Source organism: Eubalaena glacialis, chromosome 3 (genome assembly GCF_028564815.1).
Source record: "Eubalaena glacialis isolate mEubGla1 chromosome 3, mEubGla1.1.hap2.+ XY, whole genome shotgun sequence".
In the NCBI taxonomy this organism is placed as follows: Eukaryota; Metazoa; Chordata; class Mammalia; order Artiodactyla; family Balaenidae; genus Eubalaena; species Eubalaena glacialis.
Genome location: NC_083718.1, coordinates 173,109,653 through 173,137,228, shown reverse-complemented (window position 1 = coordinate 173,137,228; position 27,576 = coordinate 173,109,653). Strand labels below are relative to the sequence as shown.

Here is a 27,576-nt window from a genome sequence, read left to right as displayed (position 1 = left end):
GTGGATACACTGATGATTATGATTCAGTTCCTGCAACTATACTTCGATTAAAACGAAAAAAGATTCAGTTCCTGCCCCCAGGGTAGGAAAGAATACATTGAAATGGATAAACTTCAATAGTTATTAAGGTATAAAAAAGTTGCACCCTCCCAGACCTAAAATGCTGCTAGGTCAATTAACCTGTCTGGAGGAATTCAGGAAGGCTGCCTGGAAGAGGTGTTCTGGGCTAGGTCAAAAAGAAGAGAAAGCATCTGAGAAGGTCACAACCAGGCAGAGGTCACAGGGGGAGTAAAGGTGGTTGTATTCAGAGTGGTGAGGCAATCATCAGAGCCATAGCATGAGCTACAACCTAAAATACTCCGCCACCTCCCCTGGGCCTGGATGGGACTGAGACCCTGGCTTGTGTGTTGGGGCAACATTCTGAGAGAAGCAAGGGGGCAATCACAAGATACCAACTCAGAACTGCCTGTCTCTTTATTGAGCACTTACTGAATGCAGACCCCGTGCACTTTATATACATAACAGCCATGTTTCCTAAAGTGTGCTGTGCAACTTGTGGGGCATATGAGGTGACTGTAGACAGGACACCAAGAACATTTTGATTTTCTTTTTTTTTTTTTTTTTTAAATAAATTTATTTATTTTATTTTATTTATTATTTTTGGCTGCGTTGGGTCTTTGTTGCTGCGCGTGGGCTTTCTCTAGTTGTGGCCAGCGGGGGCTACTCTTTGTTGCACTGTGCGGGCTTCTCATTGCAGTGGCTTCTCTTGTTGCGGAGCACAGGCTCTAGGCATGCAGGCTTCAGTAGTTGTGGCTTGCGGGTTCAGTAGTTGTGGCACGCGGGCTCTAGAGCGCAGGCTCAGTAGTTGTGGCTCACGGGCCCAGTTGCTCCGCGGCATGTGGGATCTTCCTGGACCAGGGCTCGAACCCGTGTCCCCTGCATTGGCAAGCGGATTCTTAACCACTGTGCTACCAGGGAAGTCCCTTGATTTTAATATTTATGTTTTGTGTTTATGTTTACCTTATATGTGTGGCAGGTGGCATTTGTTTTCATTTACAATTTAGTTCTAAATCATCCTTTTAAACAGGTGAAAGTTTTAAAAAGTGACTCAATTTAGAGAAATATATTTCTTGAGTAAACATACAGATGGTACATGGATATTGCAAAATTTACGAGGAGAGTACACAAACGGCTGAAATTCAAGAAACACTGTGCTTTAGCATACAAGCATTTATCTCATTCAGAACTCTTTTGGTTGCAAGTAATAGATAATCACTCAAATCAGCTTAAGCAAAATAAGAAAATGTATCCTAAAAGGGAATCTCACAAGGACCCAAAGGAAGCAGCGCAGATGTTGAGCTTCGAGAAGGGCTGGGCCTGGAGGAAGGGAGCCAGCAGGCCCCTGGAAGCACTGCCCCTCCTCTCTCCAGGCCCCTGCGGTCCCCCCTGGTCTCTGCTTTGCTCTGCACATCTCTGTCTTCTCTCTGAGCAGAGCCGTTTTCTCTACTACATTCATGCAGGTGCCCCCCTCAACCCTGGCCCGCTGGCCACACACACACACACACACACACACACACACACACACACCTCACACACACACACACACACACACACACACACACGCAGACACACGCACACACAGCTCCAGAGTTTAAATGTGTTCCGGTAAGTGGCCTGCAGAGCCTGAAAGAGCATCCCTGAATCTTGCTACTTATTCCCAAGCGAGAACCTGACTGGCCCCACCAGAGCCAGACGCTCACCTCTCATCCCTTCAGCTCCTACTGGAGGGTTAGGGGGGAACAAATTCTCAGAAGATGGGAGAATCTGGGATGAGCAGTCAGCCTGACCAAGAGGTTTCTGCTCCTCATAACTCTATGAGGTCGGAAATTCAGTTCACAGGCCCTGGGCAGGAAGTGACAAAGCCACAGCTTGAACCTGGGTCTGTGTGACACCAAAGTTCAAGTCCGCTGCACTATCCACCTAGTCACCACCTGCTAAGTCCAGCCCACAGCTGCCATCCCAGACCCAAGCAGGTCTCTGGCTCATTGGGAGGCATTTATCAAAATCAGCCCAGTATGCGGGAAACGAGGATCCCAGCTTTGTGGGGTCACTGGCTGGAAGGGAAGATGATTTCTGGAAACCAGGGAAGGCTCCTCCAAGCCCCTGGGTCTGAGGCTGTCAGGTTCACACTGCAGGTGCTCAGGGTGCGAGAGGAGGCTCAGGCATCTAGAACTCCTCGAGAGAAGTTTTCACCTCTCTTCTGCACCCAGAGCTCAAAGTGCCTGCCTGCCCTTGGGATTCTAGTTGCTCTTCTCAGCTTGTGGCAGCTAAGTCAGGGGGGCCTCCCAGAAGGTGAGGTGGGGAGCGGAGCTGACGGGCTCCTTCCGCTCTGGAGGCCTTCCTGCAGGCACTTCTCAGCCTAACCGTCCTTTCCCACGGAAGCCTCTGGGCATCGCAGTGGCCTGGAAGGCCCCAATTTGGCTTTGAGGGGACTTTGCCCACCCACAGTGGGTGGCTGTCCTGCAGGAGTTTCTTCATCGGGGTCCCTTGTTGAGACAGAAAGTGGATGTGGGTGTTGTGTCTCTCCCGCTGCCCCAGAGCTGCCCCGGGCCTGAGGTGAGGCCTGTGCGGAAACACACATCTGCCCCAGGAGACAGGCTCCCCATCCTAGCTTTCAGTCTCTGAATGTTTTATCTTCTCTGCTCACCACTCAGTACAGGTTGTTGCATGACTCGGGAGAAGGTTCCACCAAGCCACTTCCCCTAAGAAGTGTCACAAAGACCTTGTGCCTTTAGGTAGAGACTGGGTGGCATCATCCTAGCTCAAAAGTCTATCCCAAAGATGGTGCCACACGGCGAAGGGAGCATCCATTTTCCAAAACCCCTTCTCTGACTTTTTAGTGATAAAGGGAGTGGTTGCCCAAAACTTTAGGACTTACTCATTTGGGACTGCTGTCCTGGTAGGGTGAACGGGGTGGCTCCGTGTCAACCCCCAAGGACCGCCCCGGCCCTGACACTCCTTCCAGAGCTATCAGACTCAGGCGCTCAGGATGAGGTTACCAACCAAGGTGATTATGGCATGTGCCCAAAGGTGGCTGAAAGGGCTCATTCAAGTTCTGGATTTCCCAGCAGTCTGGCTCTGCCAGCATCGACACCTTGGTGAGGTAGCCTCCATACCTAATGGGCCACCGCTGCCCAGGGAGGAGGTGCCAGGGCCACATCAGACACCCCTTCCTCCCCCAGGTCACTCCATGATGTCCATGGAGGATAAGCCTCTGGGCTCCAACAATCCGGGACTAATCTTTGAAGGAATTGACAGGGACCTGTTTGAGCGGCATGACCACTTCGGTGCCTGTCTCCATGGTGGTCCGGGAGCATTTCCGGCTGCTGCGCATACTGTAGAACTTCTCCGTGAGGTGCTTACGGAACTTCTTGGTGAGGAAACAGTAGATGATGGGGTCTAAGACACAGTTGGTACTAAGGAGGCAGAGAGTGACCTGATGTGCATCATTAATAGCCTGGTGGAAGTTGCTGTTCTGGAAGCCCAGCTCAGCCAGGGTCCAGGGCAGCTGTACAATGTGGTGGGGCACAAAGCAGATGATGAACACAGCCAGGACCGTGCAGACCATCCAGAGTGCCCGGCACTTGACCTCTGCACTGCGCTGCATCTGCACCGGCTGTGTGAGCAGCGTGACGATGATGACCAGGTTGCAAACGAGGATGATGAGGAAGACGAGGAAGAAGCTGAACACGAGGAAGATGTGGATGATGAGGACCGGGATGCTGCCCTTCTGGTAGTGCTCAAAGCAGCGTGTGATGTTGCCCGAGCCAGTCTTGTTGGGCACTGTGTTGGTGGAGTCCAGGATGAAGAAGTAGGATGCAGTGGCCACAATGGCCACCCAGATGATCAGGGACAAAAGGATGCCACGCTTGCGGGTGGTGACCTGAACGGTCTTGATGGGCTGTGTTACAGCCTGGAAGCGGTTATAAGTGATGACGGCCAAAAAGGCCACTGAGCAGTAGGTGTTAATGAAGAAGAAGCAGCCAGCCAGGTTGCACAGGAATTCAGGAAGAATCCAGTTGCCCTCATTGTAGTAGTAGATGATCCACAGGGGCAGGGTGACCAGGAAGAGCAGGTCAGCCATGGTGAGGTTCACCATGAAGATCTTTATCTCATTGAATTTCTTGGAAGGGTACAGGCGGGCAAAGACCCACAGCACATAGCTGTTGGCGAGGACCCCCAACACAAAGATGATGCTGTAAAAAATTGGGAAGAGGGTGTATCGGAACTCAGAATCCACACGAGAGGAATCATTTGCCTCCATCACTGTGGGCTGGAATGGGCAGCTGGTCATAGGATCCTACCTGTGCCTGGAAGACCACACAGAAATTCTGGTTAATGAAGGGCTAACAAGGGACTATCTTATTTACTCAGTTCCAAGACTCCCATTTTGCACATTTTAAACACTCTAAAATTGATGGCATTTTCCAATTAATTGGCAATTTTTTTCTTCCTACATAAAATAATGGTGTTTTTTAAATGAATGGCCTCTGACATTCAATAAAATCAGTGGCAGTTCAGTTTCTTTTCTCTTGTCCCATTTAAAAACATACTTTTTTATTCTTTAGCTTGTTTTGACTTAGAGTTTTAGATAATCTATTCCTGGTGACGAAACAGATGGAAATTTAAATTTTTTAAAAAATTTAAATTCTACGGTTTTTAATTTCTGACAAAATTTGAATATTTTTCTATTGATGAAATTTGAGATAAAAATTTTGATGGTAAAATGTCTTATGTTAAAAAATAATTCACGTGCTCATACAAAATCTAGAAAATACACAGATGTATATTAGAGTCACCCAGAGAATGAAATAGTAGCTATATATTAGAAAGAATGAGTTAGATCTGATTGTACTGCCATGTAAAGTTGTCCCTGGATAATATTGTTAAGTAAAACAAAGCAAAACAAAAAAGTTGGTATGACCCCGTTATATACTTGTATATGATATAGAAAATGATCTAGAAGGATACCCCTCAAAGCTATGACAGTGGTGAAACCTCTGGGAAGGTGAGGTGGGCTTGGTGGGAAGTATAATTACTTTACATTTTTTTTTGTTTGTTTAAACTTTTTAGGAGTGTGCATTGCTTTAGTAATTTAAAATTTTTAAGTATAATTTTAAAAGAAAAGTATACAGTGGAGAAGCCCAATAGACAATACTTAACCAAGTAAACAAGAGTAGCATCATCATTAGTAAGACATGTCAACATCATGTACCCCTGGTACGATGTACTGACAAGGACACAACACCACTTCTGTGGTATTCTTGCCAAAAATGCATAATCTCAATTTAGCCATGAGAAAACATCAGACAAAGCCAAATTGTGCAACATTTCACAAAATGACTAATCAATAGTGTCAAGGTCACGAAAGACAAGGAAAGACTGAGGAACTATCATAGATCAGAGGATATAAAGGAGACATAGGACAACTAAGTGCAAAGTAGGATCCTGGATTGTACCCGGGAACAGAAATATTGTTAGGGGAAAACTGGTGAAGTTCAGATAAGGTCTATAATTTAGATAATACTGTATCCATGTTCATTTCCTGGTTTTGATCATTGTACTATGGTTTTATAAATTGAGAATGTTGGGTGAAGGGCATATAATGAACTCTTTGTACTATTTTGCAACTTTTTTGAAGGCCTAAAATTATTTCAAAACGAAAAGGTGTTTGTTTGTTTGTTTTAAGTACGGTTGACCCTTGAACAACACAGGTTTGAACTGTGTGGGTCCACTTATACATGGATTTTTTTTTATTAATACAATACAATACAATTAATATAATACAATACAAAAATACAATACTACACGACCCATGGTTGGATGAATCCACAGATACGGAACCCCACAGAAGGAGAGCCAACTGTAAAGTTATAAGCAGATTTTCAACTGCAGGGAGGGTGGCGCCCCTAATTCCTGTGTTGTTCAAGATTCAACTATATATGAAAGAAGATTAAAAGTAGCCATAATCGCACTACCCAAAGTCTGGTTCATTTTCAACAGTTCTTTGTCCCCATCCACTGTCCAGAAAAACCAGTTCCTCCCTCCCCTCTTGTCCCTCCCACTATATTGCCATCACGTGAGCCTGGAAGCCCCTCTTATGTTTGTGTTGCAGCTGAGGGGGATGGGATGGCAAGAGACTCGGGATTAAGCAAGGCCCAAGGCTCATCATATATCATAGTAGAGTGAAAAGAGCAGGGAATAGGCAGTGAGAAACAAGGAAGACAATTAACACTTAAGAGCACCTCTTTTGGAGCCAGGCACCCTGCTCAGTGCCTCCACATGCACTACCTCCTTTGAGTTTCGCACAAGCCCTCTGAGATAGGAAGTAAGATCCCCATTTTACAGAATAGGAAATGGAGTATAGGGTGGTTATGTGACTTGTCCAAGGTCACACAGCATTAAGGGATGGAGCCAGGATCTCAAATCTAGCTCTGTCTTCATTTGTTCATTCATACATTCAACCAAAAATATTTCTGAGCACCAACTGCGTGTCAGGCTCACTGCCAAACACAGGAGAGGCAGGGTGAACATGACCGACAGGACCCTGCCCTCAGGGAACTTAGAGTCTCGTGGGGGCGATAGACAAAAGCAGTGTAAACAAACATAGCTGCTATACGAAGAAAATAGGGTGCTGACATGGAGAAGAAAACAGAGATCTACTTTTTTTAATATAAATTTATTTATTTATTTATTTATTTATTATTTATTTTTGGCTGCATTGGGTCTTTGTTGCTGCACACGGGCTTTCTCTAGTTGTGGCGAGCAGGGGCTACTCTTCGTTGCAGTGAGCGGGCTTCTCATTGCGGTGGCTTCTCTTGTTGTGGAGTACGGGCTCTAGGCACGTGGGCTTCAGTAGTTGCAGCACATGGGCTCGGTGATTGCAGCTCACGGGCTCTCGAGCGCAGGCTCGGTAGTTGTGGCGCATGGGCTTAGTTGCTTTGTGGCATGTGGGATCTTCCCCCACCAGGGATCAAACCCGTGTACCCTGCATTGGCAGGCGGATTCTTAACCACTGCGCCACCAGGGAAGTCCCAAGATATCTACTTTGAAAGGAGGTGACATTTCCATTGAGGCCTGAAAGAAGAGCCTAGGAAGAGAGTTCCAGGCAGAGGGATCTGCATGAGTCTAGCACTGGGGCAGGAAAGAGATTGGTAGGTTCCAGGAACTGGAAAAAAGGCCACCTGATGGCCCTTGCCCTGACCTCTGGCTGCCACTCCACCCTCATCTCATGCCACCTTCTCACCAGGCTCCAGCCAAAATGGACTTCCCAGGTGGGTCTTCAAACCCACCCAGAACTCTCCTGCTTCAGCCTGCACACATAGCCATGCCACTGCCTTGAACATGCTTCCCTATCCACACCCCACTGCCACCTGGCCAACTCCAACTCATGTTTCAGACCTTAGCTGAATTTCACTTCTTCAGGGAGGTCTTCAATGACCTCCAGGTCAGGTCAGGTCCCATCTCAAAGCTCCCCGTACCTCTTCTTAAATCTTAGCACAATTGTAATCATATACATGTTTGTATGATTGTTTCACACTCTCCCACTGGACTGTGAGCACCGGCAGATCAAGGACCTTGTCTGCCTAATCAACACTATTCCCAGCACCATGAATCAATAAATAAAAGGAAGGGGTAATAAGCCTTGTTAATTACACCCACCCCTTAGGGAGCCCCAGAGCAGTGGAAACACTTGAAGAATCTATAGATACTTACAGGTGAGTTTAAAGAAACCACTGGCTGTAATTAGAATTTTTCTCTTGATTGAGAAAAATTTTGTTCTTTGTTCTATTTAGTATATGGTGGTGGTTTGTCTATGTTAATTAAATAAATGTAGGTTCCATTATTCCAAGAAATCACTGCGATTCCTTTAAAAACAAAAAACTCACCCTCAAGTCGCATTGTGAATTACATAGTTGATTTGAATTACATACTTTTATTCTGCTTCCTCAGCAGCAAATTGCTAGCTTCTACTCAGCTGGGATCTTTTCCACTCCTAAAGGTGACCCTGCCATCTGATCCCAAAGGTGTAAGACAATAACTCTCCAAGGGTGGTCCACGTAAACGAGGGATGAGAGAGGAGGTCTATCTCTGAAAACTTTCAGGGAATCCATGAGGTCAAAATAATCATCATAATAATACCAAGACATTATTTGTCTTTTTCACTGAGTTGACTGACATTTGCGCTGACAGTACAAAAGGGTGAGCAAAACTGCTGGCTCCTTAGCACCGATCAAGGCAGGGACACCAAACTATCATAGGAGTCATATCCTTCACAGCTATGCATTCAGTGTAAAAAAATTAAAAAAGAAAAAGCCAATTTCACTTTATTTTTTTTACAAATTTTTAAATTCTTATTTATTTTTGGCTGCATTAGGTCTTTGTTGCTGGACACAGGCTTTCTCTAGTTGTGGCAAGCGAGGGCTACTCTTCGTTGCAGTGAGCGGGCTTCTCATTGCGGTGGCTTCTCTTGTTGTGGAGCACGGGCTCTAGGCACGTGGGCTTCAGTAGTTGTGGCACGTGGGCTTCAGTAGTTGTAGCACATGGGCTCAGTAGTTGTGGCTCGAGGGCTCTTGCCGGACCAGGGCTCGAACCCGTGTTCCCTGCATTGGCAGGCGGATTCTTAACCACTGCGCCACCAGGGAAGCCCAGTACACATCTTTTTAATAATCTGTGTATCGGAATGGGAAATACACATGAAACATCTCTGCTGCAAACTGGAGTAGAGTGGTTGTCTTCAGAAAAAGAACCAATGCCATTGTTTGAGTTGTGAGCTGAGCTGTTTTTTGGATCATCATTATCACTTGAAAAAATGACTGGCAAACTATGGCTTTTCAGAGACTTGGGTATCTGGCAGACTTTTTCTCAAAAAGTCACTATATAAATAAAGTGATCCTGTCACTTCAAGGAAAACCAATGATGGGTTTTTGCTGCCATGATTAAAATTTGAACTTTCAAGAAAAGATTAAAGTTTTCGGAAAATCTGTATCTGCCAGCATGAGCTTGACAGCTTTCCAATATCCAAAGAATTTTCTGATGAGATTGGTAGTGATATTAATTAATACAATTTTTTATTTATTTATTTATTTTTTTTAAACATCTTTATTGAAGTATAATTGCTTTACAATGGTGTGCTAGCTTCTGCTTTACAACAAAGTGAATCAGTTACACATATACATATGTTGCCATATCTCTTCCCTCTTGTATCTCCCTCCCTCCCACCCTCCCTATCCCACCCCTCTAGGTGGTCACAAAGCACCGAGCTGATCTCCCTGTGCTATGCGGCTGCTTCCCACTAGTTATCTATTTTACATTTGGTAGTGTATATATGTCCATGACACTCTCTCACCCTGTCACATCTCACCCCTCCCCCTCCCCATATCCTCAAGTCCATTCTCTAGTAGGTCTGTGTCTTTATTCCCATCTTGCCACTAGGTTCTTCATGACCTCTTTTTTTTTTTTTTTTTTTTCCCTTAGATTCCATATATATGTGTTAGCATACTGTATTTGTTTTTCTCTTTCTGACTTACTTCACTCTGTATGACAGACTCTAACTCCATCCACCTCATTACAAACACCTCCATTTCATTTCTTTTTATGGCTGAGTAATATTCCATTGTATATATGTGCCACATCTTCTTTATCCATTCATCCGATGATGGACACCTAGGTTGCTTCCATGTCCTGGCTATTGTAAACAGAGCTGCAATGAATATTTTGGTACATGACTCTTTCTGAATTATGGTTTTCTCAGGGTATATGCCCAGTAGTGGGATTGCTGGGTCATATGGTAGTTCTATTTTTAGTTTTTTAAGGAACCTCCATACTGTTCTCCATAGTGGTTGTATCAATTTACATTCCCACCAACAGTGCAAGAGTGTTCCCTTTTCTCCACACCCTCTCCAGCATTTATTGTTTCTAGATTTTTTGATGATGGCCATTCTGACCGGTGTGAGATGATACCTCATTGTAGTTTTGATTTGCATTTCTCTAATGATTAATGATGTTGAGCATTCTTTCATGTGTCTGTTGGCAATCTGTATCTCTTCTTTGGAGAAATGTCTATTTAGGTCTTCTGCCCATTTTTGGATTGGGTGGTTTGTTTTTTTGTTATTGAGCTGCATGAGCTCCTTGTAAATCTTGGAGATTAATCCTTTGTCCGTTGCTTCATTTGCAAATATTTTCTCCCATTCTGAGGGTTGTCTTTTGGTCTTGTTTATGGTTTCCTTTGCTGTGCAAAAGCTTTTAAGTTTCATTAGGTCCCATTTGTTTATTTGTGTTTTTATTTCCATTTCTCTAGGACCTGGGTCAAAAAGGATCTTGCTGTGACTTATGTCATACAGTGTTCTGCCTATGTTTTCCTCTAAGAGTTTGATAGTGTCTGGCCTTACACTTAGGTCTTTAATCCATTTTGAGTTTATTTTTGTGTATGGTGTTAGGGAGTGTTCTAATTTCATACTTTTACATGTACCTGTCCAATTTTCCCAGCACCACTTATTGAAGAGGCTGTCTTTTCTCCACTGTATATGCTTGCCTCCTTTATCAAAGATAAGGTGACCATATGTGCGTGGGCTTAACTCTGGGCTTTCTATCCTGTTCCATTGATCTATATTTCTGTTTTTGTGCCAGTACCAAACTGTCTTGATTACTGTAGCTTTGTAATATAGTCTGAAGTCAGGGAGCCTGATTCCTCCAGCTCCATTTTTCGTTCTCAAGATTGCTTTGGCTATTCGGGGTCTTTTGTGTTTCCATACAAATTGTGAAATTTTTTGTTCTAGTTCTGTGAAAAATGCCAGTGGTAGTTTGATAGGGATTGCATTGAATCTGTAGATTGCTTTGGGTAGCAGAGTCATTTTCACAATGTTTATTCTTCCAATCCAAGAACATGGTATATCTCTCCATCTATTTGTATCATCTTTAATTTCTTTCATCAGTGTCCTATAATTTTCTGCATACAGGTCTTTTGTCTCCTTAGGTAGGTTTATTCCTAGGTATTTTATTCTTTTTGTTGCAATGGTAAACGGGAGTGTTTTCTTAATTTCACTTTCAGATTTTTCATCATTAGTATACAGGAATGCAAGAGATTTCTGTGCATTAATTTTGTATCCTGCTACTTTACCAAATTCATTGATTAGCTCTAGTAGTTTTCTGGTAGCATCTTTTGGATTCTCTATGTATAGTATCATGTCATCTGCAAACAGTGACAGCTTTACTTCTTCTTTTCCGATTTGGATTCCTTTTATTTCTTTTTCGTCTCTGATTGCTGTGGCTAACACTTCCAAAACTATGTTGAATAATAGTGGTGAGAGTGGGCAACCTTGTCTTGTTCCTGATCTTAGTGGAAATGGTTTCAGTTTTTCACCATTGAGGACAATGTTGGCTGTGGGTTTGTCATATACGGCCTTTATTATGTTGAGGAAAGTTCCCTCTATGCCTACTTTCTGCAGGACTTTTATCATAAATGGGTGTTGAATTTTGTCGAAAGCTTTCTCTGCATCTATTGAGATGATCATATGGTTTTTCTCCTTCAATTTGTTAATATGATGTATCACGTTGATTGATTTGCGTATATTGAAGAATCCTTGCATTCCTGGAATAAACCCCACTTGATCATGGTGTATGATCCTTTTAATGTGCTGTTGGATTCTGTTTGCTAGTATTTTGTTGAGGATTTTTGCATCTATGTTCATCAGTGATATTGGCCTGTAGTTTTCTTTCTTTGTGACATCTTTGCCTGGTTTTGGTATCAGGGTGATGGTGGCCTCGTAGAATGAGTTGGGGAGTGTTCCTCCCTCTGCAATATTTTGGAAGAGTTTGAGAAGGATAGGTGTTAGCTCTTCTCTAAATGTTTGATAGAATTCGCCTGTGAAGCCATCTGGTCCTGGGCTTTTGTGTGTTGGAAGATTTTTAATCACAGTTTCAATTTCAGTGCTTGTGATTGGTCTGTTCATATTTTCTATTTCTTCCTGGTTCAGTCTCGGCAGGTTGTGCATTTCTAAGAATCTGTCCATTTCTTCCAGGTTGTCCATTTTATTAGCATAGAGTTGCTTGTAGTAATCTCTTATGATCGTTTGTATTTCTGCAGTGTCAGTGGTTACTTCTCCTTTTTCATTTCTAATTCTATTAATTTGAGTCTTCTCCTTTTTTCTCTTGATGAGTCTGGCTAATGGTTTATCAATTTTGTTTATCTTCTCAAAGAACCAGCTTTTAGTTTCATTGATTTTTGCTATTGTTTCCTTCATTTCTTTTTCATTTATTTCTGATCTGATCTTTATGATTTCTTTCCTTCTGCTAGCTTTGGGCTTTTTTTGTTCTTCTTTCTCTAATTGCTTTAGGTGCAAGGTTAGGTTGTTTATTCGAGATGTTTCCTGTTTCTTGATGTAGGCTTGTATTGCTATAAACTTCCCTCTTAGAACTGCTTTTGCTGCATCCCATAGGTTTTGGATCGTCGTGTCTCCATTGTCATTTGTTTCTAGGTATTTTTTGATTTCCCCTTTGATTTCTTCAGTGATCACTTCGTTATTAAGTAGTGTATTGTGTAGCCTCCATGTGTTTGTATTTTTTACAGATCTTTTCCTGTAATTGATATCTAGTCTCATAGCGTTGTGGTCGGAAAAGATACTTGATACGATTTCAATTTTTTTAAATTTACCAAGGCTTGATTTGTGACCCAAGATATGATCTATCCTGGAGAATGTTCCATGAGCACTTGAGAAAAATGTGTATTCTGTTGTTTTTGGGTGGAATGTCCTATAAATATCAATTAAGTCCATCTTGTTTAATGTATCATTTAAAGCTTGTGTTTCCTTATTTATTTTCATTTTGGATGATCTGTCCATTGGTGAAAGTGGGGTGTTAAAGTCCCCTACTATGATTGTGTTACTGTCGATTTCCCCTTTTATGGCTGTTAGTATTTGCCTTATGTATTGAGGTGCTCCTATGTTGGGTGCATAAATATTTACAATTGTTATACCTTCCTCTTGGATCGATCCCTTGATCATTATATAGTGTCCGTCTTTGTCTCTTGCAATTGTCTTTATTTTAAAGTCTATTTTGTCTGATATGAGAATTGCTACTCCAGCTTTCTTTTGATTTCCATTTGCATGGAATATCTTTTTCCATCCCCTCACTTTCAGTCTGTATGTGTCTCTAGGTCTGAAGTGGGTCTCTTGTAGACAGCATATATATGGGTCTTGTTTTTGTATCCATTCAGCCAGTCTGTGTCTTTTGGTGGGAGCATTTAATCCATTTACATTTAAGGTAATTATCGATATGTATGTTCCTATTCCCATTTTCTTAAATGTTTTGGGTTTGTTATTGTAGGTGTTTTCCTTCTCTTGTGTTTCTTGCCTAGAGAAGTTCCTTTAGCATTTGTTGTAAAGCTGGTTTGGTGGTGCTGAACTCTCTCAGCTTTTGCTTGTCTGTAAAGGTTTTAATTTCTCCATCAAATCTGAATGAGATCCTTGCTGGGTAGAGTAATCTTGGTTGTAGGTTTTTCTCCTTCATCACTTTAAGTATATCCTGCCACTCCCTTCTGGCTTGCAGCGTTTCTGCTGAAAGATCAGCTGTTAACCTTATGGGGATGCCCTTGTGTGTTATCTGTTGTTTTTCCCTTGCTGCTTTTAATATGTCTTCTTTATATTTAATTTTTGATAGTTTGATTAATATGTGTCTTGGTGTGTTTCTCCTTGGATTTATCCTGTATGGGACTCTCTGTGCTTCCAGGACTTGATTAACTATTTCCTTTCCCATATTAGGGAAGTTTTCAACTATAATCTCTTCAAATATTTTCTCAGTCCCTTTCTTTTTCTCTTCTTCTTCTGGGACCCCTATAATTCGAATGTTGGTGCGTTTAATGTTGTCCCAGAGGTCTCTGAGACTGTCCTCAGTTCTTTTCATTCTTTTTTCTTTATTCTGGTCTGCAGTAGTTATTTCCACCATTTTATCTTCCAGGTCACTTATCCGTTCTTCTGCCTCAGTTATTCTGCTATTGATCCCATCTAGAGTATTTTTAATTTCATTTATTGTGCTTGTCATCGTTTCTTGGTTCCTCTTTAGTTCTTCTACGTCCTTGTTAAATGTTTCTTGCATTTTGTCTATTCTATTTCCAAGACTTTGGATCATCCTTACTATCATTATTCTGAATTCTTTTTCAGGTAGACTACCTATTTCCTCTTCATTTGTTAGGTCTGGTGTGTTTTGACCCTGCTCCTTCATCTGCTGTGTGTTTTTCTGTCTTCTCATTTTGCTTATCTTACTGTGTTTGGGGTCTCCTTTTCACAGGCTGCAGGTTCGTAGTTCCCGTTGTTTTTGGTATCTGTCCCCAGTGGTTAAGGTTGGTTCAGTGGGTTGTGTAGGTTTCCTGGTGGAGGGAACTAGTGCCTGTGTTCTGGTGGATGAGGCTGGATGTTGTCTTTCTGGTGGGTTCGTCCACGTCTGGTGGTGTGTTTTGGGGTGTCTGTGGCCTTATTATGATTTTAGGCAGCCTCTCTGTTAATGGATGGGGCTGTGTTCCTCTCTTGCTAGTTGTTTGGCATAGGGTGTCCAGCACTGTAGCTTGCTGGTCGTTGAGTGAAGCTGGGTCTTGATGTTGAGATGGAGATCTGTGAGAGATTTTCGCCGTTTGGTATTACGTGGAGCTGGGAGGTCTCTTGTGGACCAGTGTCCTGAAGTTGGCTCTCCCACCTCAGAGGCACAGCCCTGATGCCTGGCTGGAGCACCAAGAGCCTTTCATCCACACGGCTCAGAATAAAAGGGAGAAAAAATGGAAAGAAAGAAAAAAAGAGGATAAAATAAAATAAAATAAAGCAATTATAATAAAAAATAAGAAAAAAAATTATTAAGAGTAAATTTATTAAGAAAAAAAAATTTTTTTTAATTTTTAAAAATAGATTTATTAATTTTTTATACTAAAAATAAGAAAAAAATTATTTAGAAAAAATTTATTAAGAAAAAAAATTTTTTAATTTTTTAAAATAAAAAATATGAAAAAACTTATTAAAAATTTTTTTAAAAATAGAAAATAAGGAAAAAATTATTAAGAAAACATTTATTAGGGAAAAAAAATTTTTTTTTAAGCCAAAAAAAAAAAAAAAAAAAAAAACGGACAGACCTAACCCTAGGACTAAGGGTGAGAGCAAAGCTATACAGACAAAATCTCACCCAGAAGCATACACATCTACACTCACAAAAAAAAGGAAAAGGGGAAAAGTTAATATATCCTGCTCCCAAAGTCCATCTCCTAAATTTGGGATGATTCGTTGTCTATTCAGGTATTCAACAGATGCAGGCACATCAAGTTGTTTGTGGAGCTTTAATCCGCTGCTTCTGAGGCTGCTGGGAGAGATTTCCCTTTCTCTTCTTTGTTCGTACAGCTCCCGGGGTTCAGCTTTGGATTTGGACCCGCCTCTGCATGTAGGTCCCCAGAGGGCGTCTGTTCCCGGCTCAGACAGAACGGGGTTAAAGGAGCAGCTGATTCGGGGGCTCTGGCTCAGTCAGGCCGGGGGGAGGGAGCGGTACGGAGGAGGCGGGGCGAGCCTGCGGCGGCAGAAGCCGGCGTGACGTTGCAGCAGCCTGAGGCGCGCCGTGCGCTCTCCCGGGGAAGTTGTCCCCGGATCACGGGAGCCTGGCCGTGGCGGGCTGCACAGGCTCCCGGGAGGGGCGGTGTGGAGAATGACCTGTGCTCGCCCACAGGCTGTTTGGTGGCGGCAGCAGCAGCCTTAGCGTCTCATGCCCGTCTCTGGGGTCCGCGCTGATAGCCGCGGCTCGCGCCCGTCTCTGGAGTTCGTTTAAGTGGCGCTCTGAATCCCCTCTCCTTGCACGCCGCGAAACAAAGAGGCAAGAAAAAGTCTCCCGCCTCTTCGGCAGCTGCAGACTTTTTCTCGTGCACCCTCCCGGCTAGTTGTGGTGCGCTAGACCCTTCAGGCTGTGTTCACGCAGCCAACCCCAGTCCTCTCCCTGGGATCCGACCGAAGCCCGCGCCTCAGCTCCCAGCCCCCGCCCGCCCCGGCGGGTGAGCAGACAAGCCTCTCGGGCTGGTGAGTGCTGCTCGGCGCCGAGCCTCTGTGCGGGAATCTCTCCGTTTTTCCCTCTGCGTCCCTGTTGCTGTGGGATCCGCGCTGATAGCCGCGGCTCGCGCCCGTCTCTGGAGCTCGTTTAGGCGGCGCTCTGAATCCCCTCTCCTTGCGCGCCGCGAAACAAAGAGGCAAGAAAAATTCTCTTGCCTCTTTGGCAGCTGCAGTCTTTTTCCCGGACTCCCTCCCGGCCAGCACCGAAGCCCGAGCCTCAGCTCCCAGGCCCCGCCCGCCCCGGCGGCTGAGCAGACAAGCCTCTCGGGCTGGTGAGTGCTGGTCGGCACCGCTCCTCTGTGCGGGAATCTCCGCTTTGCCCTCCGCACCACTGTGGCTGCGCTCTCCTCCGTGGCTCCGAAGCTTCCCGCCTCTGCTACCCGCAGTCTCTGCCCACGAAGGGGCTTCCTAGTGTGTGGAAACCTTTCCTCCTTCACAGCTCCCTCCCACTGGTGCAGGTCCCGTCCCTATTCTTTTGTCTCTGTTATTTCTTTTTTCTTTTGCCCTACCCAAGTACGTGGGGATTTTCTTGCCTTTTGGGAGGTCTGACGTCTTCTGCCAGCGTTCAGTGGGTGTTCTGTAGGAGCAGTTCCACGTGTAGATGTATTTCTCATGTATCTCAATACAATTTTTTGATATCTTATAATGAAAGGTCACTATCTGGAAGACCTGTATATCTCAGTGAACCAATATTTTTCAAATGAGGAAAGCATGATGTTTCAAAATTATATAGAGGTAAAAGATTCAAAGGGCAAGATAGACCAATACATTGCCTTGTTCACGGATGACAAAAAGTTTGTTGATATGATTCAGTATACATTGCAACTAACTTTTAAGAAACTACCATTTGTGGAGTTCTGATGTAGAATCAAAGAAGAGTATCACCAATTATTTGAAAAAGCCATTAAAATATTCCTCCCTTTACAAATACACATACATCTGTGTGAGGGCAGATTTTCTTCATATACTTTAACCAAAACAACATATCACAATAGACTGAGTGTGGAAGTGAATATGAGAATCCAGCTGTCTTCTGTTAAACCCAACATTAAAGAGATTGGCAAAAAAAAAATGTAAATCAATGTTACTCTTCCCCCTAAATTGCTTATGTTTTGAAAACTTTAGTTATTTTCCACTAAAAACATTATTTATGTTAACATGAAATGAGTTTATTATTGGTTTTTACATTTAAAAACAAAAATTTTTAGAATGTCTTAGTTTTAATTTTGAAGAGGGTAAAATATTGGTAGATATACCCATGTAAACAAAAGTTCTCTGGGGCCCTCAATAATTTTTAAGAATATAAAGAGATCCTGAGACCAGAAAATTTGAAAATCAATGCTCCACAATCTCAGTTCACCACCCCGCCCCGTCCCCCCATTTCCTTTGAGCCTAAGACGCCCATTCATCTGGGACTGGTCTTGTTTCTTTTTCCTGCTGGACCCTCGTGCCTTACGGGACCCTGTTCCTGGGGCCTGAGAGGCGGGGGTGGGGAGCAGCCCACAGCTGGGAGGTGTGTGGTGCTCATCTGGGTCTTTGAGGAAGTCACATCCCTATCCACCCCCAACACCCTATCCCCACCCCTAAGTAAGTCCTGTCCTCTTCTTGGGTTTAGGCTCCAGCACAGTGGAGTAGGGACAACTGTCCTCCAGAAACTATCCTTCTCCAGGCAAAGGACTCCACTCAGGACATCCTCCTGGGCCCTGCCCCTTATGCCACCCCTGCCAGGCCTGTTGAGAAAGTCTTCCCATGAGGATCAGGATTTGAATAAGGCTCACGAGGTGCTCACCTGGGTGCAAAATTTAAGGGAGCGCCAAAAACCTCAGTAATCAAGATAAATAATATTTGGATGCAATCATTTGAAGAATCAAAATCAGTATTACTGATGCTTCCTTTTGCCCCAGGCTCTAATAAGGCCCTGCCTGGCACTATTATGATCCTGTCTTCATTTAAACTTTTGGTATTTTGTTCATCATGGATTTGGGGGTGGGGGGGGGTTTGGTATTAATTGATTTTTTTTTTTAAAATGGTCTCATCATGTGAATGGGGCACACACAGAATAGCCCAGCTCACCCATTCAGTCACTCATTCATGCCTTCACTGGACAATCTCACTGCTGCCAGCCTGGGCAGAGTCCTGAGGCCTCTGAGAACAGACCTCGTCTTTGTCCTTCTGTGGCTCACAGGCCATTTCTCAAGAGAGAGATTCAGAAATAGATAGGTGCTAAGTGTTAGGATGGTGGAGGTTCTAGATGTCAGGGTCATTCTGAGTGGTGTCCGTGACCCAGACTTGACGGTCAGGAACGACTCCTGCTTATGCTGAAGGAAGACAAGGAGTTAGCCAGATGCAGCTGGGAGAGAGGAAGACGTCTGGAAGAACAGGAGAGGATGTGCCTTGTTCTCAGGGAACTTGAGAAGTTTGGTTTGGCTAAAACTTAAAAGGTGGGTGGGGTGGTGGTGAGGAGAGACAGGACCTACAAAGCAAGCATCAGTCAACTGAAGTAGAGTCTTGCATACTAGGCTAAAGGAGTTTGTATTTGATTCTGCTGGAAATGGGGAGTCATTGAAGGATTTGGAGTTTCAGGTTTATGGAATATGGCTTTGACTGTTGTGTACAGAATGAATTGGAGGGGCCTCAGGTCAGAGGCAGGGAGATAACAAAGAGATAACTGCAATTGTCCAGAGCACCAAAGGTAAGCTTGGAACATGGCATAGTGGATGGAAATGGATGGCTGTGAGAATGATTTGGGAGATGGAATGGACAGAACTTAGAGATGCATGGGATAGTGGTTGAGAGAAAGGGAGGAGACACGGATGGCCAGGTTTTCTGGCCCAGATGACTGGAGCTGGGTGGTGTCTGTCTTCACGGAGATGACACTGAGGAGGAAGAGTGTGGGGCGTAGAGGATGAACTTCGTGGGGGCCATATCACAGGTGGAGTGCCTGAGAAACACCCAGGAGGATCCAGGGTTAAACCCTGAAGAGCCCAACATTAAAAGAGAATGGACTTCCCTGGCAGTCCAATTGTTAAGACTCTGCGCTTCCCTTTCGACAAAATTCAACACCCATTTATGATAAAAACTCTCCAGAAAGTAGGCATAGAGGGAACCTACCTCAATATAATAAAGGCCAAATATGACAAACCCACAGCCAACATCATTCTCAATGGTGAAAAACTGAAACCATTTCCTCTAAGGTCAGGAAGAAGACAAGGTTGTCCACTCTCACCACTATTATTCAACATAGTTTTGGAAGTCCTAGCCATGGCAATCAGGGAAGAAAAAGAAATAAAAGGAATACAAATTGGAAAAGAAGAAGTAAAACTGTCACTGTTTGCAGATAAAGAATCCTAAAGATGCCACCATAAAACCACTAGAGCTAATCAATGAATTTGGTAACGTTGCAAGATACAAAATTAATGCACAGAAATCTCTTGCATTCCTATACACTAATGATGAAAAATCTGAAAGAGAAATTAAGGAAACACTTCCATTTACCACTGCAACCAAAAGAATAAAATACCTAGGAATAAACCTACCTAAGGAGACAAAAGACTTGTATGCAGAAAACTATAAGACACTGATGATAGAAATTAAAGATGATACAAACAGATGGAGAGATATACTATGTTCTTGGATTGGAAGAATCAACATTGTGAAAATGACTATACTCCCCAAAGCAATCTACAGATTCAATGCAATCCCTATCAAACTACCAATGGCATTTTTCACAGAACTAGAACAAAAAATTTCACAATTTGTATGGAAACACAAAAGACCCCGAATAGCCAAAACAATCTTGAGAAAGAAAAACGGAGCTGGAGGAATCAGGCTCCCTGACTTCAGACTATACTACAAAGCTACAGTAATCAAGACAATATGGTACTGGCACAAAAACAGAAATATAGATCAATGGAACAGGATAGAAAGCCCAGAGATAAGCCCACGCACATATGGTCACCTTATTTTTGATAAAGGAGGCAAGAATATACAATGGAGAAAAGATGGCCTCTTCAATAAGTGGTGCTGGGAAAACTGGACAGCTGCATGTAAAAGAATGAAATTAGAACACTCCCTAACACAATACACAAAAATAAACTCAAAATGGATTAAAGACCTAAATGTAAGGCCAGACACTATAAAACTCTTAGAGGAAAACATAGGCAGAACACTCTTTGACATAAATCACAGCAAGATCCTTTTTGACCCACCTCCTAGAGAAATGGAAATAAAAACAAAAATAAACAAATGGGACCTAATGAAACTTAAAAGCTTTTGCACAGCAAAGGAAACCATAAGCAAGATGAAAAGACAACCCTCAGAATGGGAGAAAATATTTGCAAATGAAGCAACTGACAACGGATTAATCTCCAAAATTTACAGGCAGCTCATGCAGCTCAATATCAAAAAAACAACCCAATCCAAAAATGGGCAGAAGACCTAAATAGACATTTCTCCAAAGAAGATATACAGATTGCCAACAAACACAGGAAAGGATACTCAACATCACTAATCATTAGAGAAATGCAAACCAAAACACAATGAGGTATCACCTCACACCAGTCAGAATGGCCATCATCAAAAAATCTACAAACAATAAATGTTGGAGAGGGTGTGGAGAAAAGGGAACCCTCTTGCACTGTTGGTGGGAATGTAAATTGATACAGCCACTATGGAGAACAGTATGGAGGTTCCTTAAAAATCTAAAAATAGAACTACCATACAACCCAGCAATCCCACTACTGGACATATTCCCTGAGAAAACCATAATTCAAAAAGAGTCATGTACCACAATGTTCATTGCAGGTAGGAACAGCATGGTCAAGATGTAGGAGGAGGACCAGGGGACCACCACGCAAGACCCGACGGAAGAAAGTTTCAAGAGTGTGGCAGCAAGTGGCCAACGGTGTGAAAAGCCTCAGCAAGATCCAGCACAATGAAGACAGGAAAGCAAACATTGCACAGGGCCCCTCAGAAATCTATCTCCCTGATCAGACGGACAGTAGTTTCCTAAGCATGCGTTCAGGAGTGAACGAGAGGCAAGGAAGTGGAAATGTCAAATTCTCGTTCGAGAAGCTGAGTTAAGCAAATAAAGGCTGTGTGTGGACCTTTGTGTGTATCTTGATTTAAACAAACTAACTGTAAAATATATATATATATATTTGTTAGACAACTGGGAGAACTCAAACACAAAGTATTAGATGGAATTAAGAAATCGATGCTGGGAATTCCCTGGCAGTCCAGCGGTTAGGACTCGGCACTGGTCGGGGAACAAAGATCCTGCAAGCTGCAAGGCACAGCCAGAAAAAAAAGAAAAGAAATTGATGTTAATTTTGTGAGGCTGTGATCGTGATATATTGGTTATACACTTTTAGATTTTTAATTTCTTATCTATTATACACACATACTGAAGAATTTATAGGTAGGATTACACAATATCTCAGTTTTGCTTTAAAATATTCCAGGAAAAACATGCCAGCGTGCTAATCTCAAGTGAGAAGCAGCTTCCCAGGAACCCAACCTGCGACAATGTGTACTCAGGTCCATCCTAACCCAGAGCCTCCTCAGTCCACACGGCCCTCACAGGAGGCCCAGCAGAGGTAGGCCTCTTCCTTCCAGATACAGGACCAGAATCAGTGTGGACGTCTTGGGCGGAACCCCTGCCTTTGCCAGTAGCCTCGTCCTTGGTGCCTCCAATACCCACCACCCAGGCCCTTCCTACTTCTGCTGCCTTCTCTCCAGTCACAGGTCCCCAGGTGACTCCCACTCCCTTGGCCCTCATCCCAAACATAATGCCCAGATGTCCCTTTGCATCAATAGAACCCTTGAAATCACCCAAAATGTAACCAGCCTAGTCTCCTCTGGGTCTGGGGGCTCATACATCCACGCCTTCATTGATGCTCCCCTCCCTCTCTCTGCCCAGCTGACTACTGATCATCCTTTAAGGCTGCTCAGGCCTCCTTTCCTCCAGGTAGTTTTTCTTAAGCCTCTCCGACTCTTTCACATCCTGCCTCTCCCCCAAGACCCGGTTAAGTGTCCATCCCCTGGGCTCCCAAAGCTCACTGAAATTGCCTGTGTGTGTCCTCCTGCCACTAGGCCTTAGCTTCTTGAGGAATGAGACCATGTCCATTCATTCACCTGACATCCTGCTGAGTGCCCGGCACTGTGTTGGGGACACTGCAGGAATAAAACAGGCAAGATTCTGGCCCTTGAGGAGCTTATACTCTAGTCATGGAAAACAGACAAAAATAAGTACAGAGATAAATGAACAAGGTAATTTCAAATTGTGATGAATTCAATAAAAGAAATAAAAATAGTGACATGATGAAGATTGGATAGAGGGCTACTTAAAATAGAGTGACCAGGGAAGGCTTCTCAGAGGAGGTGACATATAAATGAAACTAGAGGCAGATCTACCATGAAGCCAAGGAATTAAGCTTTAAGACCCCTTCCTAGGCCTTGTTTCTAACTATATATTTATAATTTGGTATCTCTTAAAGAGGGGCCCACATATTGTATAAGCTTCAGAGTCCTACAAAACCTGTGTCTTCCCCTGGCTAAAATCTAAAAAGTGAGAAGGAACAAGTCAAGCGAAAATCTAGAAGAAGCATATTCCAGGCAAAGGGTATCATGTGCAAAGGGCCTGCAGTGGGAATAAGTTCATCATCTTCTGAGCTAAAAATAAATGTGTCACGTTCAGGGAACTGAAGGGTCAGTGTCCCCAGAGAAATGGGAAGAGTCAGATGAGATCTGAGGGCAACAGACCCCAAATCACTCCTACGCCATGGTAAGGAGTTTGGGTTTTGTTCTATAGACATCAGAGGGCCGCTGGACTATGTCAAGCACATGAACAGCAGGATCTGACCCTCTCCAGCTGCTGGGCAGAGAATAGGTGGTAGGGGACGAGAGTGGAAGCAGAGAGACTATGTCAGAGGCAAGAGATGGTGGCGACATGGACCAGAAAGTAGCATTTCCAATTCCTCTCTCCATCCCCAGCACCCAACACAAGCTTGGCCAGAGTAGGAGCTTAACAAACATTTGTCTAGTGAACAAATAGCTAGCAACTAACAAGATTGACTCTTTTGTGAGGGCTGCAAGAGGGCTGACCCAGGAAGATGGTAGAGGCCTGATCTCTCCAGTGACAAAAGAGCACCAGTGGCTGCCTGCTCCCCAGAGCAGCCTCCAGACAAGGCAGAGTGAGCCCTCTACAACCTCATTACTCAAAGTGCGGTCCTTGCACCAGCAGCATCAACATCATCTGTGAGCTTGTTAGACATGTAGAACCTGACTCTACCCCAGACCTGCTGTTTCAGCATCTGTATTTTAACAAGATTCCCCGGTGATTCACGCGCACACTGAATTTTGAGCAGTGCTGTGCCTCCACACACTGTCAGCCACATACTTGCCTGTTCTAACACCTTCCATGGCTCCCCATTGCCCAGGACCAAGTGCAAGCTCCTTCCCCATCTCATCTCCCACCAGCCTCTACTACCACTCGCCCTCTACTCCAGCCACAATGAACTTCTTGCTGCTTCTCTAAAAACTATTTCTCCTCAAACCTCTGTGCCTTTGCACATGCTGTGGCCCCTACTGAGAATGCCTTTTGCATATTGCTTTACCTGGCAAAATCTTACTCATCTTTGAAGGCCTAATCTAAAGAGTGCTTCCTCTGGGACGCCTTCTCTGTTTGCCCCAGGCAGAATGAGTTGCCTCCCTCTCTGGGTTGCCATGGTACTGGGCACATTCCTCAGCATAGCATCTGACACTGTATGTTGTAAATATTGATTTCTGTGGATGTCTCCGCGCCAGGCTGAGAGCTTCTTGAGGGCAGAGACTAGATCTTTTTTAACTCTTTATCTTCAGTGTCAGACATTAAAGACTGAATGAATGAATGACCAAGCCCTGACAATTATTCAGAGGAAACTAGTATGAAGGAAAGGTGTCCAGTCTCTCTGGGGGGAAAAGGCAGGGAAGGGAAAAGGCCTCTGGAGTCAGAAAGACCTGGGTTCTTAACTGGCTCTGCCATTTACTTGCTGTGTGACCTTGGGCAAGTGACTTCACCTCTCTGAGCCTCAGCTTCTTCATCTGCAAAATCTTATAAGCCAAACAATGTTTCCAAAGATAAGCATGCAAAGTAGCCACAAATGGCCAGGACTTCCTCTCATTATTGGCCCAGTCACTTGGAGCCAGGGGAGGGGACTGTGGATCACCAGTGACCCCAGGGACTCTAAACCACATACTGGCTTTCCTGCCAGCTCCAGACAGGGTGTTGGGCTAATGCCAACAAAGCTTTCAATGCCTCAGGAAGGGAAGGAGCATTCGGAGGGAGAAGGAAGAGGCGACTCAGACCACTCAGCTTAACACGTGGGCAGGGCTCCCTGATGGATCAAGGCCGGGCAGCAGGCCCAGGCCCAGCATTTAGCTGGGGGGTGGGCTAGGGGGGCATAAATATTTATGGAGACAAGAATAATTCTACCATCTGTATCTCCCACCCTCTGCCCTGCAGAGTATTCAGTCCCAACTCCCACTGACTGCCATTCCCATACTGTCTGCAAACAATACCAGCCCCTAGGGGACCTAGAGAAAGGGCTCCCATCCTCAGCTGGACAGTCAGAGGGACCACTGAGTTCTGGGCAGAAGGAATTATGTGCTGATTACTTCCCCAGTGTGGACTGTGGGTTGGGACGTTGGGTTTACCAGTCAGACTGGCCCCTAACATTTGTGGGGCCATTTGGGGTCAAGAGTACAAATGTCTAAATATTTATAAGCTATACATTAGTCATATCTAAGTTCATGCACATTCCATGAATCAGCAGCTCCTCGCAGCCTGGCAAGCCTGGGAGCATGGGAGGGGCACTGGCTCCAAGTGGGTACTCCCTCCGGGATCCAAGGACTCCGTGCTCTGTGGGGGAGGGCATGACTGGAGGGGAGCCAGAGCCAGCCCACCTAAGCTCAGGGCACTGGGCATCATTCACTGATTAAATGAACAGACACCTCTTACCCATGATCATATTCCCTCCTCAAATCAGCCTTGCAAGGTGAGTTTTACAAAATGCCCATTTTTCCAGCAAAAAAAGTGAGGTCAGAAAGGGAAACAGACTTGTCCACAGTCACATAGCTGGGAAGTGGCCAGTGAGATTTTGAACTCCAAGGCCCATCCTGTCTCTCCCAGGCCAAGCTGTGGCCCCTGGTGGAAGCAAACCACTCCTTGGCCAACTCATCCACTCACAGACCTGTCTTATTGCCTGAGAACAGGTGCTTCAGAGGCTGCAAGGCCCCGGGAAGAGTTGCCTTCGACCTGGGGCCCTGCTTTTACCTTTGCTCCCCAAAGTGGGGAATTGAACAGGGCAAAGGCAGGGGAGGGACTGCTCTGCATTCATCTAACTCCTGCCAGGCAGCGTTGAAGCTGGAATCAAATCCTGGTTCAAACACTAAACTCACCCCATGATTCTGCGTCTCTGTCTCTTCACTGGTAAAATGAGGATTTAAAAATGGGCCTAAGAGAAAAGGAAATTAAGAAAGTAATCCCATTTACGATACCATCAAAAAGAATAAAATACTTAGGAATAAACTTAACCAAGGAGGCAAAAAACTTGTACACTGAAAACTACAAAATATTGCTGAAAGGAATTAAAGAAGACACAAATAAATGGAAAAACATCCTGCAATCATGGATTGGAAGACTTAATATTACTAAAATGTCCATACTAACCAAAGTGATCTACAGATTCAACACCCTATTAAAATCCCAATGGCATTTTTTGTAGAAATAGAAAAAATAATCCTAAAATTCATAAGGAATCTCAAAGTACCCCCAGTAGTCAAAACAATCTTGAGAAAGAAGAACAAAGCTGGAGGCCTCACACTTAATGATTTCAAAACATATTACAAAGTACAATAATCAAAAGAGTGTGGTATTGACATAAAGACAGACATGAAGACCAACGGAACAGAATAGAGAGCCCAGAAATGAATCCCTATGTATATGGTCAAATGATCTTTGACAAAGGTGCCAAGACTACACAATGAGGAAAGGATAGTCTCTTCAACAAATGGTATTTGGAAAACTGGATATCCACATGCAAAAGCATGAAGATGGACCCTTATCTTAAACCACATACAAAAATTAACTCAAAATGGATTAAAGACCTAAACATAAGACTGGAAACTATAAGATTCCTAGAGGAAAACCTAGAGGGAAATCATCATGACATTGGAATGGGCAATGATTACTTGGGTATGATACCAAAAACACAGGTAACAAAAGGAAAAATAGACATTTGGAACTATATCAAACTTAAAAACTTCTGTGTAGCAAAGGAAACAATCAACAGAGTAAAAGCCAACCTACCAAACTGTAGAAGATATTTGCAAATAATATAAGGAATTAATATTCAGAATATATAAAGAACTCTTACAACTCAATAACAACAAAAAAAATTAAAAATGGGCAAAGGACTTGAAGAAACATTTCTCCAAAGATATACAAACGGCCAACAAGCATATGAAAAGATGGGGAGGGATGGATTGTGAGTTTGGGATTAGCAGATGCAAACTATTATATATAGAATGGATAAACAACAAGGTCCTACTATATAGCACAGGGAACTATATTCAATATCCTGTGATAAACTATAATGGAAAATAATATGGAAAAGAATGTATATATATATATATATGTATAACTAAATCACTGTACTGTAGAGCAGAAATCAACACAACATTATAAATCAACTATACTTCAATAAACTAAATTTTTTTAAAAATTGCCAAGAGGCAGGGGGGGAAAAAAGCATATGAAAAGATGCTCAACATCACTAATCATCAGGGAAATGCAAATCAAAACCACAATGAGATATCACCCATTAGGATGGCCTCAATCATAAAAGCAGAAAATAACAAGTGTTAGTGAGGATGTGGAGAAATTAGAACACTTATGCACTCACTGTCGGTGGGAATATAAAATGACGCAGCCACTGTGGAAAACAGTATGGAGGTTCCACAAAAAATTAAAAATAGAACTCCCAAATGATCTAGAAATCTCACTTCTGGGTATATTTCCAAAAAAAAATTGAAAACAGGATCTTGAAGAAGTATTTGTATACCCAGGTTCACAGCAGCACTAGTTACAATAGCCAGGAGGTAGAAGCAACCTAAATGTCCATCAACAGATGAATGCATAAACAAAATGTGGTATAAATGTATAATGAAATACTATGCAGCCTTAAAAAGGAAAGAAATCCTGTCCTATGCTACAACATGGATGAAACTTGAGGATATTAATAAGTGAAATAAACCAATCACAAAAAGACAAATACTGAATGATTCTACTTATATGAGGTTTCTAAAGTAATCAAACTCACAGAAACAGAAAACAGAACAGTGGTTGCCAGGGGCTGGAGGGAGGGAGAAACAGGGAGTTGATGTTCAATGTGTACAGAGATTCAGTCAT

General features: G+C 43.5%; 1 protein-coding gene across 1 annotated transcript in view; it reads right to left on the bottom strand.

Moving 5' to 3' along the window:
* Positions 1-1,253: 1,253 nt before the first annotated feature.
* The window catches only part of PTAFR (platelet activating factor receptor), a 51,554-nt gene continuing 25,231 nt past the window's right edge, over positions 1,254-27,576 (bottom strand). The window contains exon 3 of the mRNA XM_061186903.1: positions 1,254-4,370. Coding sequence (XP_061042886.1) covers positions 3,296-4,354 — 1,059 coding nt within the window. The 5' untranslated portion in view covers positions 4,355-4,370 and the 3' untranslated portion in view covers positions 1,254-3,295. The remainder of the gene's footprint in view (positions 4,371-27,576) is intronic.